The 14,646-nt window shown below is 38.3% G+C and overlaps 1 protein-coding gene across 1 annotated transcript in view; it reads right to left on the bottom strand.

The window, feature by feature from the left end:
* Positions 1-4,351: 4,351 nt before the first annotated feature.
* The window catches only part of LOC134668629 (uncharacterized), a 347,587-nt gene continuing 337,292 nt past the window's right edge, over positions 4,352-14,646 (bottom strand). The window contains exon 9 of the mRNA XM_063526069.1: positions 4,352-4,551. Coding sequence (XP_063382139.1) covers positions 4,352-4,551 — 200 coding nt within the window. The remainder of the gene's footprint in view (positions 4,552-14,646) is intronic.

The following is a 14,646-nucleotide window of genomic DNA, read 5'->3' as shown; positions in this document are numbered from 1 at the left end:
TGGGGCAACTTTAACAGCCACATCAATAATAATATTAACACACCACAGGAATCAAACAACTCTGATCCTATCCATAATCCTACCCACAATCCAACCTCAAACGACAATCCACATCTCGATCAAAATAATTTCCCCTACCTAAAAACCAGAAATTATAATAAAAATACTTATGACCAACCTCGCCAACCCCAAACACTCACCCCACCCACACCAGCGCAGCCCCAATACCACCCAATAGATCTAAGTCATACCAACCCCAACCCAAACCCTAATCCATCACTACCCTATAACATTAATAACAGGAAAATCAACCACAATATACACCAAAATAAATCTCGCACTATCAACAACAACAATAACCATATTTCCCCCACTCCAAACCCGTCTCATAACTATGGGGTAGGACTGGCAGAGGACCTGCGGCTGGTGTTCGACCTCGCCAATGTAATAGACATCGATGAGGTATGCGCTCTGGCTGCCGAGTTCCGCAGTGCCTCCTCCCCCATGGAGAGATTCCAAATTATGGCTAATCATGCAAATCTTATCAGATCAATCAAACATTTCAACATTAATAAATAATGGAACAGAGGCCGACACGATATAAAAGTAACTCACTCACAATAGCCTTCTTTAACGCAAACAGTATGTCAAACAAAAGAGATGAAATAGCATTATTTTTACGTAACCATTCCATTGATATACTTTTAATCCAAGAAAGCTTTTTAAAACCAAGTCGCCGAGACCCTAAAATAGCAAATTACTCAATTATACGCAACGATAGAACCTCAGGCGAAAGGGGTGGCACAATTATCTACTACAGACGAGCCCTCCATATATCTGCTATATCTCTGCCAAAACTAGATACCTTAGAGGCCTCCGGGTGCAAAATAGCACTAGCAGGCCACAAACCTATAACTATCTTTTCTGTATATTTATCACCCATAAAAGTATTACCATATAGAGACTTAAAGGCACTTTTTGATACAGACGAATCTGTTATAGTAGCAGGCGATCTAAATTCAAAACATGTTTTATGGAACTGCAACGTCACCAACCCTAACGGCCGCCGACTATATAAATACACTCAAAACCTAGAAGTTGATATTTTAGCACCTCTCGAACCTACCCACTTTCCTGGAACAGTAACCCAGAGGCCAGATATATTAGATATAGCAATTTTCAAGGGAGTATCACTTAAACTTAGATCCATAGCTGTAATTCACGAACTTACCTCCGATCACCGACCAGTCATTTTAGCTTTAGGACCCGATCCAAACTATACCCCACCCCCTAAAACCATAACAGACTGGAACAAAGTCCACAAAGAACTAAGTAAGGACGACTGCCCCTTACTTAACATCGATAATATGAACCTCTCAAACTCAACCCAAATTGATACAGCGATAGACTTATTCACCGAAGGCCTTAAAAACATAATAAAACACTGCTCAAAAGAAGTACCAGCGGAGGATGACCGGCGATGGCGGCTTCCACAGCACCTAACAGAATTAATAAGAGAAAAGAATGCGGCGGTCAGGGCATACGACGCATTCCCTTCTCCTGACAACAAAAATAATCTTAATAAATTAATTAAAAATTTAAAACGAAAAATATCAATCTGGCGAAACACAAACTGGAACAACACACTGAAAGAAATAACCCCCAACCATTTAGCTTTCTGGAAGATAACAAAAGCCCTAAAAATAGACTCCATCCCACCCATGCCACCACTTAACAGACCAAATGGATTACCTCCGGCCTTTGAAGACAAAGAAAAAGCCGAGTGCCTCGCCGAAAGCTTAGAGGCCCAATGCTCCCCAAGCCTACAACCTACAGAACCCGACCACATTGAAATGGTAAATAACCTTCTTAGGGTAAAACAAATTGACCCCATAAATCCAACCCCCTTACCCTATATCACCATGACAGAATTAAAACAACAAATTAAAATACTTAAGAACAAAAAAGCCCCAGGCTCCGACGGAATATCTAACAAATTAATAAAAGCCCTTCCAGACCGTGCCCTATCGATATTAATTTTAATATACAACATGTCAATGACATACTGCCATTTTCCAGCTTGCTGGAGAGAGGCAGATGTCATTGGCATCCCTAAACCTGGAAAAACTAGAGTGGACCCTACCAGCTATCGCCCCATAAGTCTTTTACAATCCCTAGGGAAGCTATACGAGAGGCTTATACTTACCCGCCTCAAACAACACCTAAATGACCACAATGTTATTATTCCAGAACAATTCGGGTTCAGGGCTGAACACTCTTGCACCAACCAAATTCATCGACTAGTCGAACATGTCATACACTGGTGGACGATCAGGGGCCGTTCCATTCCAACTGGTGCCATATTCTTTGATATAAGCAAGGCTTTTGATAAGGTATGGCACCAGGGCCTAATTTACAAACTCCATATAATAGGTATCAATAACCGACTAATAAAAATAATAGAAAACTTTCTCGCAAACCGGAAATTCAAATATAAACTCGAAGGCACAAAATCAGAATCCCACCCAATACTAGCAGGCGTCCCACAGGGCTCATGTTTATCACCAACCCTTTTCGCTATATATATTAACGATATCCCCAAAAAACCTCAAACTCATTATGCACTTTTTGCCGACGATACAGCTATTTACGCAACCTCACCCCGCCCTGACAGGATTTTTCAGCAGCTACAGGAGGCATCAACCGCCTTAGGGCACTGGTGCCGACTGTGGCGGGTTGAAATCAATCCCGAAAAAAGTGTTGCCATCCTCTTCTCTAGATCAGTTAAACTCAAAAAAATAATTAACACCGCACCTAACATCACCCTATGCGATCAATCCATCCCGTGGCAAAATGAAGTTAAATATCTCGGCATTACCCTAGATTCCAGATTAAATTTCCAAAAACATATCAAAATAGTTAAAAACCGTGCATCATTTTATCTAAGTCGCCTGCACTCATTATTATCTAAAAACAGCGGCATGAAAATTCAAAACAAATTAAACATTTATAAGATAGCTATTAGGACAGTTTTCTCATATTCGGCAGTTGCATTTGCCCAATCTTCTAAACACGAAATTAAAAAACTTCAAATACTCCAAAATAAGTTCTTGAGGAGAATATTAGGCGCTCCATGGTATGTAAGAAATATTGACATCCACAAGGACCTAAAAATAACAACGGTGGCCCAGCACTTCAAAACGTTGAGCCGCCGTTACTTTGAAAAGGCTGAAATCCACAACAACGACCTGATAAGACATGCCTCGGTGTACGCCCCTGAGATTCCTCCCAGGAAGAGCGTACGTAGGCCGAGGCATGTCTTACTAGATCCTGATGACGATACCACTATAGCCCAGGCCCGCGATCTAGAATTAATCAGAACACTAAGAGCCCAATCTAATAATGCAACTTTAACCAGAAACTACAAATACCGTAAGAAACAAAAACCGAATACCTATTTTAATGCTCGCCCTCATTGGGAAAACCACAGACGCAATAGTAATTAAACAATACCAAATTTAATATAAGGTCAATAGCACACAGGGCCCTCTGCCCTAGGGTCCTACTTAAAATTGTAAAATAGCTCATTATAAGATAAACATTGTAAGCTTATATCGACTCATTAGTTTTTTGCTGAAAACTTGTATACTGCTCTCTTCTACTCTCGATCTTTAATCTTTCACTTCTGTACTGTCTATTTCTCTCTCCTTTCTTCTTGGCAGCGCCGCGGCCCTTCAGGCCGCGGCGCTGACCCCACTCATATCCAAAGCTGTAACTGGCCCCAGGTGCGGCCAAACAGTAGAAAATCACATCAAAAAAAAAAAAAAGCTTATTCAGAGACTTCAGAGAGCTTAACTCAATCACTTGCCTGAACACTCTCCATTAAATAAACTCAAATATATGTGTTTTTATTTCACACAACACATATACCGGTAAATGGAGGTATAGCGGACTTCGAGACAGCACAGCGGCCGGTGCGTTCCAGCGGCGAGTTTCTACGCTTCACCCAACGAACCCCTCATCACTAAAGTTACAGTCTACACTCCACACCTGACCTCCACTGCTCATCGCGTCACCACATCTTCAAAATAAAATTTGGTTTTGCAAGTCAAATTAGAGCTTTTCATAACCCGGACAAGAACTGTTGATGGAGTCGCCATTGCGGGGTACGGCAAGGAAAATTTACTGAAATTATTAATACGAGTAGTTATGCTAAATGCATGTTTTAGTATGTAAGTTAGTTTTTAATAGGATCTTATGTACATTTTACTCTGTTGTTCTCATAATAAATAAAATAAAATAAAATAAAGGCCTGAATGAAGTGTGAGTAAAATGCTCTCTAGAAAATTACTCACTGTGGTTCATGTTCGGTCAGCAACTCCTCAAAGTGTATGACCAGCGCGTGCGCAGGCGGCGCGCGCAGCTCGCTGACACACTCCACGTCGTCGGGGTAGGGGCGGGGGAAGCCGGGGGAGGAGACGGTGGCGTGCGGCCGCAGGTGCGAGAGGAAGATCGTCTCGTTGCACTGTATGGTGGTCGCGATGTATGGGTCTGCAACAAAAAAAAGTATAAATTAAATTAAAAAAAAATTACAGGTGAAAATTGTAATGACGAGCTATATATAGAGCCGTATGTAGGGTTCCGTACCCAAAGGGTCTCTACTGATTAGTAAGTTTGTTTCTGTTGATAAAATTTGAACCTGATATTCAATTGCAAAACTGATAAGTTTTGATAAGTTATCGAAGATATCATATATATATCATATCATATTTAAGATTATTGCTCTTTGATTAAATTGCAAAACTAACCCAATATAACGAAAGGTGATTTCCACGAAAACATATCTTAAACCTGCCACTTTGTACCTTAAACGGTAAAACAAAGCATTTAAATAAAGTTTGCAAGCACTGCAATAAAACGTTCAGTCCAAACAGATACACCGAACAAATAAGAAATAGTTTTCTGTTTGACGGATATTTTTGCAAATTCTGAGCTTTTCAATGGAGCATCTGGCTTTTTAAAATATTTATCTGAGCTACGGATCTATTGGATGACGGATATACAATAGAATAGATAAAGTGTGAAAGAATGTGGCTTATTTTTGCGGACTGCCAGCATCAAAGTAGTTTTCATGGGGTCGGACACACTCCCAAGCGCAACCCCTGGACGTAAAATCCACGACACTTGGTTTAGGATACTCGCAAGCTAAAAAATCTTTGGCAACGTATTTTGGGCCACGCTATGGGTGAGTATGACATCTGTAATGATAAGATTTTCATGTTCAAATGAGATTAATCCTATTTCGTGGCTATATTTCTTTTGAGAAGAAGTAAAAGCACAGAATAAGTAATAGTATTATCATACAGAACGGACACGCACCGCCCCGCCCCGACTCGGATTACCTCGCCCCGCGACTGAGTTCTGACGGACTCCTGACATACTCTCAGTTCGGCTAGCAACGCCGCGGCGCGATGACGCAACGTTCAAAATGCCGATGTATTTTGCGATGTATGGTTGTTTTTCAAATTCACGAAATAAAGAACATTTATTTTCATTATACATATATTAAAAAGTAGCGTTTTGTAATTATTTATATTTAGTCCACGCTAATTGTGTATCGACAATTCGACATGACATTTTTGGTAATTTATTGCCGCACCATACTTTACGTAATATTTTACGGCCTTTACGGGTTACGGGTGAGTTCGCATATACGTTCAAATAATATTAGCTGTGACCTGTGAATAGAACAGTTTATTATAGCAAGGATCTAGGAGAAAATACCATCTTGTAAATTATGTTTGTTTCTTTAATTTTAGGAATAAAAATGTTTGATATTTACGTTACGAGTACAACGATAACGCTCCGTGAACTCAAAAACATATAAATAGTAGCCCTAAGCGACTTACTCACACAATGACGCCTGTACAGACGTGCCGTTCACACATATACACGCAAACGAGTTTTGATGTATGGCGTGTCCGCCCTGTGGTAAAAGAGAGCAACAGATAAAATAAAATATCACGGAACAATCTTACAAAAATCGACCTAGTCCAGAATCGCAGGCGTTTTAGATCCTAGAGTGGCCTAGGAGGTTAGAAGGTGAGATAGCATCTTAAAAATACAAAATACTTTTTTTGTTTAAATGGTCATGGGACATATGACTCATGACATGAAAGGCAAAAGTGAGTATTATTTCTACACGAATTGACACGGGAACAAGTAAAAAAAAGCCTACATTTCAGCATACATCACGTATTTCCAAATGACCTGTTTTCGCGCCCCCTGACAGGAAAAAACACGTATATTTATCGCCGCCATACCAGGCGTAATAAAATTCACGTATCATACGGATTTCCCGTGAGGCCAGTACCTGTGTTTGGAAGAGGAAGTCGTATTGTTTAAGACGTTAATGGTATTTGAAAAAGTCACATTTGTAATGCCACAGTACTCCATCTAGTCGCCCTGAGGTCTTTAAAACAATTATTTATATTTTGAAGAAAGAAAATTGAATCTTCACTAGTTTTGATTTGTGGGCAGCTAAAAGATAAGGAGACTATTGACCTAGTAACGTATTTTCAAACATTTTTATTTCATGATCAAAATATCGGTACCGTAAAACCCTCGTTAAACCACTCTTTAGAAATACTCTCTTATCGTGACTAATTAGTACACACGTTACTTGTTTTTGCCTATGAATTACATAGACCAATGAAACTTCTAACATATATTAGTACATCTTTATTTACAAAAGTAATCAAGGGTGGTTGATACTTTTGGTTGCCTCATCCGCTACTACAATAGGTATTAATGTTGTACTGTACTCCGATATTAAATATCAAATTGTTTATTTATTTATTTAAACTTTATTGCACAAAACATAAAAATAATGTACAAATGGCGAACTTAATGCTTACTGCTTTTACTTTGTTATTAATTATACTCCATATAAATCTGTCAGTTACTACTCAACCTAACGGACACGGTAGTGTCCATTACACATTTAAATAAAAGTCTTTGATTCAAATCTAGACAATAGCATCCACATTTTACAGAATAAAATGACTAACATGAAACGGACCGTAACGTAAATACGTGTTATAACTTTTACGCTCTCACAGCCTTTTATTAAATCCGACGGTGAATAAAGAAAACGTAAAATCTGCTTTATTTATGCATGACAATGTATTCGATCTCTATTAAATCCAATCCAATCCAATGAGTTTTTCGGAACTTATGTACGAAATATCATTTGATATTTGCCAGTCGCTTTTCGGTGAATGAAACCGGACTAATCCCAATAAGGCCTAGTTTCCCCTCTGGGTTGGAAGGTCAGATGGCAGTTGCTTTCGTAAAAACTAGAGCCTACGTCAAATCATGGGATTAGTTGTCAAGCAGACCCCCGGGCTCTCATTAGCCGTAGCGAAGTACCGGGATAACGCGAGGAAGAAGAAAAGAAAGAAGAGCCTTTTATTAAATCCGACGGCGAATAAAGAACCGTAAAATCTTCTTTATTTATGCATGTATCCGATCCCTATTACATCGAGCTACACGTATCCCTAGAAGAGAGCAAGTATAGGAGCTTACTTATTTAACCCATGAGGAAGAGGTCAATTCTGAGTTAACCATTTGTTTAAGTTTTGATTTTGTTATGATAGGTTTGACATGACATGACTACTAGTGCGTTTTGCGGACGCAAATCAGGGTGAACTACTTATCATCATTATCATATTTATCATCAAATTAAGTTAATTATTTTGTATGTACGTCTTAAATATCTTCTTCTTTATCCGTTTTTCTTATATCTATTTTGTTTCTTTTGTGTTTATGAATAAAAATCTTTTTATAATTCTATTGTTCTTAAATGAAGTATAAAATATGTTTATAACCTTTTTTTTGCTTAAAAGTTACTAGTTTTAAGTTACTTTTAGTTAGTTACACTTTCATTTAAGGACAACACATATAAGAAATATAAGAAAGAGAATGCCCGAAGGGCCCCATTTTATCAGCTGGCGGTGTCCTGCTTTGATCTTCTGATGATTTTCAACGATTGCCGATAATTTTCAATGTGATGCTAGAAAAAACAGGGCAAGTGCGAGTCGGACTCGCGCACAAAGGGTTCCGTACCATAATGCAAAAAAAAAAACGGTCACCCATCCAAGTACTGACTATTTGTTGTTATAGCGGCAACAGAAATACATCATCTGTGAAAATTTCAACTGTCTAGCTAACACGGTTCGTGAGATACAGCCTGGTGACAGACGGACGGACGGACGGACAGCGAAGTCTTAGTAATAGGGTCCCGTTTTACCCTTTGGGTACGGAACCCTAAAAACGGTCACCCATCCAAGTACTGACCACTCCCGACGTTGCTTAACTTTGGTCAAAAATCACGTTTGTTGTATGGGAGCCCCATGTAAATCTTAATTTTATTCTGTTTTTAGTATTTGTTGTTATAGCGGCAACAGAAATACATCATCTGTGAAAATTTCAACTGTCTAGCTATCACGGTTCGTGAGATACAGCCTGGTGACAGACGGACGGACGGACGGACGGACGGACGGACAGCGAAGTCTTAGTAATAGGGTCCCGTTTTACCCTTTTGGGTACGGAACCCTAAAAATGGCCAACATTGGTTGTCGCTCACACTTAATTAAAAAATACTCAGATACGGCATTTAATTTAGTCCAGTAGATTGAATGCACCGCAATGAACAGCAATAAATTAGGAACGCAATAAAATGGACAAACAATAAACTTAATCAGTCGAACGAAATACTAAATGGAAACTATTCGCTTCAGCCGTAATTGCCAATATATGATTTATATCTACTAATACGACTACATATCAAAATAAATATAAATAAAGAGCATTAATCGATATTTTTGACAGTTCATATTAGTCATAGGTAGGGGAGAACGAGGTAAGTTGTGACAGAGGAGAGTTGTGACATCGTCGACTTTTTGGAATCTAGAAACTAGGTCGCAACAGTGTGCTTTTGTTAGCTCGTAACTTGAACTTGAACTTGAACTTGAAAAATCGACGATGGCCAACTCTCCTCTATCACAACTCACCTCGGTATCCCCTACCTACTTCAGTTAACTGAAGACTGACTGAAATAGCAAGACACGTTCGGACGATTCCGTGAAATAACGATGGAATATAATTATGCACTACAACTGTAGCACAGAATAAGTAATAGTTTCGGTCTGCCTGGGTATAATACATATTTGTGTGTTTCTTTTTTCTTGTTGTTAAGGCTATCGATGAATCTAAGATGTAAATTTTTTTTTAAATATTACGAGCTCGATAATAAATATTCTTTGCAATAGAATAACCTGTTTTGTTACTTCAATGCATTTCTTTTGCCTCAGTGCACCTAATATCAAAACATGTTTGTTCAAAGAAGCATAATATGAGTCATGAGTATTTTCAAGGGCATACAACCGTATGGTGGAGTTTTGTGTAGCGTTAGCATTAATTTTTAACTAATTCTAACTTTATTTAACTAAGCATACATTTATTTATTTAATGAATTATTGCACACTTTCGAATTTTAGTTAGTATAAAAGTTAATAAAAACCGGGCAAGTGCGAGTCGGACTCGCGCACGAAGGGTTCCGTACCATAAAGCAAAAAAAAAAAACGGGAAAAAAAGCAAAAAGAAAACGGTCACCCATCCAAGTACTGACCACCCCCGACGTTGCTTAACTTTGGTCAAAAATCACGTTTGCTGTATGGGAACCCCACTTAAATCTTTATTTTATTCTGTTTTTAGTATTTGTTGTTATAGCGGCAACAGAAATACATCATCTGTGAAAATTTCAACTGTCTAGCTATCACGGTTCGTGAGATACAGCCTGGTGACAGACAGACGGACGGACGGACGGACGGACAGCGAAGTCTTAGTAATAGGGTCCCGTTTTACCCTTTGGGTACGGAACCCTAAAAACGAAAAGGTATAAATGCAAACATTGAACAATTTTACGGTTTAGGCTCTCCGAAACATGTCGCGCGAGTGACTAAAAACAAGTGCGTCTAAACCGTAAAATTATTCAATGTTAGTATGTCTCACAACAGCTTAAATTCGATTATAAATGCAAAATTCATTTATTCAATTAATTTAAAACATGTTTGTTCAAAGAAGCATAATATGAGTCATGAGTATTTTCAAGGGCATACAACCGTATGGTGGAGTTTTGTGTAGCGTTAGCATTAATTTTTAACTAATTCTAACTTTATTTAACTAAGCATACATTTATTTATTTAATGAATTATTGCACACTTTCGAATTTTAGTTAGTATAAAAGTTAATAAAAACCGGGCAAGTGCGAGTCGGACTCGCGCACGAAGGGTTCCGTACCATAAAGCAAAAAAAAAAACGGAAAAAAAAGCAAAAAGAAAACGGTCACCCATCCAAGTACTGACCACGCCCGACGTTGCTTAACTTTGGTCAAAAATCACGTTTGCTGTATGGGAACCCCACTTAAATCTTTATTTTATTCTGTTTTTAGTATTTGTTGTTATAGCGGCAACAGAAATACATCATCTGTGAAAATTTCAACTGTCTAGCTATCACGGTTCGTGAGATACAGCCTGGTGACAGACAGACGGACGGACGGACGGACGGACAGCGAAGTCTTAGTAATAGGGTCCCGTTTTACCCTTTGGGTACGGAACCCTAATAGGGTCCCGTTTTACCCTTTGGGTACGGAACCCTAAAAACGAAAAGGTATAAATGCAAACATTGAACAATTTTACGGTTTAAGCTCTCCGAAACATGTCGCGCGAGTGACTAAAAACAAGTGCGTCTAAACCGTAAAATTATTCAATGTTAGTATGTCTCACAACAGCTTAAATTCGATTATAAATGCAAAATTCATTTATTCAATTAATTTAATGGGTTAATGGGCGAAAGTTTAAACATTAAATTCAGACAATTTCATATTTTAGTTTGCAAATCTTTTCGTATAATATACAAGGTAATAAAAACACAAAGGTCCAGCAAGACACTTGTTCTAACAAGAGCAATAAAGCCCTAGGCCTACAACGTGACCATTTCCGCACGGGTGTCCACATTAAGAGGTCTAGCCATGTGAGTCACGTGCTGTGGAAAGTGTTTATGAGGGAATGGGCGTAAGTCGGTTGTACACATGTTAACTCATACCTATTCTCATGTAGGTACCTATTAGACACATTCTGTTTGGCCTAGGGTTAATTGGTAGAAAATGCCTTTTAGCATTAAGTTCGCCTTTTGTACAATATTCCTGTGCAATAAAGTTTAAATAAATAACATATTAAGTCACATTATAGACGAGCCTATCGCGAATTTATGTTATTAATTTTATTTATCGACCTTTCGACGCAGGTTTCACTGGTGGTGGTTAATATGTGTTCATAGCGCGAATCTCTCAAATATTATAAATAACACTTATAACACTTTAAACTCTCGCGTTATGCACTCATATTTAACAGCGGCGGCGCATCAAACATATCCAAAGGCAAGCCGGGGCTAATTTGGCTTACATATTTCCTTTACAACTCTGCTCAAACGTCCAAAAACAGGCAAGACGGTGGGAATCGGCTTTTGTGGACACGGCGCCACTGATATTTAATTACACGATCCTCCCCTCGATTCTTCCCGTGACCACAGCTGGCGCAACTCAGCTAAAACGTCGAAATTTAAGGTAAAAACAATGAAATTATATCGCGGTAGACCCGTTCGTGTAATTAAATATTGTTAACGTTGCTCCCCGACACCGATCGGTAACATTAAAGTGTTTGCGTTGATACCATATGGCTCCTCTACACGATGGGCCAGCGCCGGCCACTCCAAAGGGCTCTGTACATATTGGGCCAACGCTGGCATCCATGCGGTAGAATGAGATAGCAATATCATTTGCTCCCTGTAACGCATAAATGCGTCCCTTGGAGTGGCCGGCGCTGGGCCATCGTGTAGAGGAGCCAATAGGTTGTGTTGGAGTTCAAGAGGGATTAAAGCTCCATTTACACGGTGCGAGTACTTGCATGCAATATTCGATACATAGCTAATTAAATTACGGAGTATAAAAAAGTCGATCATGTATCACAATGTAACGCATGCAAGTTCTTGCTCTGTCTACTTGTAAATGGGGCCTAAACTCCCTCATTTTATTTTTATCGTCTGTCACCAACTCACCAACTTTATCCTGAATTCAACAACAATTGATGTAAATAATAAAGTAATGATAATATCGTAAACTGGGGTTACTTGGAACCGTGGAACCTTGATTATCGATTTTTGAGGGATAAGCAGATGATTTTTGAACGCGTTGCGTTTTTATGATGTGGTTATAAAAGTGTTTAGAAACCAACTCCTTATAGTTTATAAATCGATGATCAAGGTTACCCCACGAATGAAACTGACCCCGGTTTACACACACACACACATACGATACGGCTCACATTGATTTTCCACATTAAAGGCCTAGGGCAGAAACGTGGCATTTCCGCACGGCTAGTCAACATTAAGAGTTATTTAGCCATGTGAGTCACGTGTTGAGAGTTTATAAGGGAGCGGTTTAGGTCGGTCGCACATGTTAATTTATATTCTCACATATTATTATAGATATTGTTAACGGTGCTTTCAAACAGGCTTCAAAAAGAAGGTGAGTCATCTTAATTTCACTTTTTGGTTTTGGGACATTGTTAACTTGGGGTTTCGTAGACGTGCAACAGAAATAAATGTGAGTTATATTAACTATGAAAGTAAGTATTAGAGAATCGTATCAATGTGTAACAGCTAGTTTTTTTTTTTTTTTTAACTATATGTTTAACTAAATGTTTACATTTAGTTCGGCAATTTTAACATGGTATTCTAAAATAAATGTTTCCTGAAAGGGCATTAAGATTTGAACCCAAGACTAGCCCTCAGCTTTCCAGACAAATTCACTACTGACTAGATTAGGCAATAAACTTCGTTTTTTTTTGGCATTAGAAATAAGGTAAACAATCTTGATGTGTCTTTTAATTGAAAAATACAGTTTAAAAATAAATTACGACAAATATGTAACAATTATGAATCCAATACGATCATTTATGAATATAAAGCAGAAGAATTTCTGCTTTCATAAGTAATAGTTTTTGATTTTTAAAAAGCGTTTTTCAATTAAAAGACGTGTCAAGATCGCTTACCTTCTTGCAAGTTCTTTCTAATGCTAAAAAAAAAGAACTATAAGTCTAAATGCTTTAACCTTGCCTACGAAGAAGTAGGTCCCGGGTTTGAATCCTGCTAAGGACATTTATTTGTGTGTTCATTACGAATATTTGTTCCTGAGTTATGGATGTTCTATGTAGGTATGTATTTATATTTAGTATATGTATATACTATATATATGGAGGGGTACCATCGCAAAACGTCGCGAAATCCACCACAACGCATGGTTCCAAGACTTTGCCCGAAAACGCGCAAAGAGGCACAATCCACCTGATATTGCCGACATGACTCCCTGCTTCAGCTGCCACAAATGCGGTCGCAAATGCCGGTGCCGCATTGGCTTATACAGCCACGAGAGACGTTGTTCCTCGTTTAGAGACGCTGCATAAATCATCTGTCAAGATGTCAAAGGCCTGATGATGTATATATATGTAAGTATGTATATTATTATTGTCGACTTGTACCCACAGTACAAAGCTTTGCTTAGTTTGGGGCTAGGTCGAACTGAGTAAGCAAACTATAATATCTACCTACCTACCTACCTATTACTACTTGTTCTCTGTTTGGCCCGAGGGTTAACTAGTAGAGAATGCCTTCTGGCATTAAGTTCGCCTTTTGTACTTTTTTTTTACTGTGCAATAAAGTTTAAATAAATAATAAATAAATATCTACCTACCTATACATAATTATTTTTTCTTTTGCGACCATCCTTAGTCATGAACACCTACGCTAATGAAAGGTGATTAAAAGCGAAGTTTGAAGGCATCATTGTTTAATGTATGTAATTAAAACTTACTTACTCGTGCACGCTGCCTGTGTGGTGTTTTGTCATAAAGTGGTTGGATGTGAGCTGTGTGTTTCAGAGCAAAACGAAATAAAACTTAAAATGTAAATGAGAAACTGAATTACTACATATTTAATTCTTTGTTTAACACGAGAGAAGCGTTTAGTGATCTACATACGAGTAGTTAATAGTAATTTTTTTAACAAGAGTGCAAAGTTGTTGTTTTACGCCTCGTGCTAATATTGATACCCGAGCAAGCGAAAGATTCCAAATTGAAGCACGAGCATAGTGAGCGTAGTTGGAAAAATTAAAAGATTTCAAGGCATGAGGGTTAAACAAACTTAGCTACCGAGTTTTTTCTCAAACATTTTTCTCTACAGCTATTCGAGGAAAAGACTAACTGTAAATTTTTACAAATGCGATCCAAATTAAATATTTAAAAAGTGAATTCAGCAAGCATACAAAATAAATAACTCAAAATATGAATCGGTTTCCTTTTGCAACTTTTTCCACTTTGCCACTTTTTCATTGGTTTTTGAAGAATAAAGAGAAGAATACGAGCTGGTGCGAAAAAAGTACCTATAAACATAATCGGTCCATCGTCTTGGAAAAATCATGGAATATATTAGAGATGCACCGGATATCCGGTAATTATCCGGCCTATCCGG

This window comes from Cydia fagiglandana, chromosome 11 (genome assembly GCF_963556715.1).
Source record: "Cydia fagiglandana chromosome 11, ilCydFagi1.1, whole genome shotgun sequence".
NCBI lineage: Eukaryota > Metazoa > Arthropoda > Insecta > Lepidoptera > Tortricidae > Cydia > Cydia fagiglandana.
This window is presented reverse-complemented; position numbering and strand designations above follow the sequence as displayed.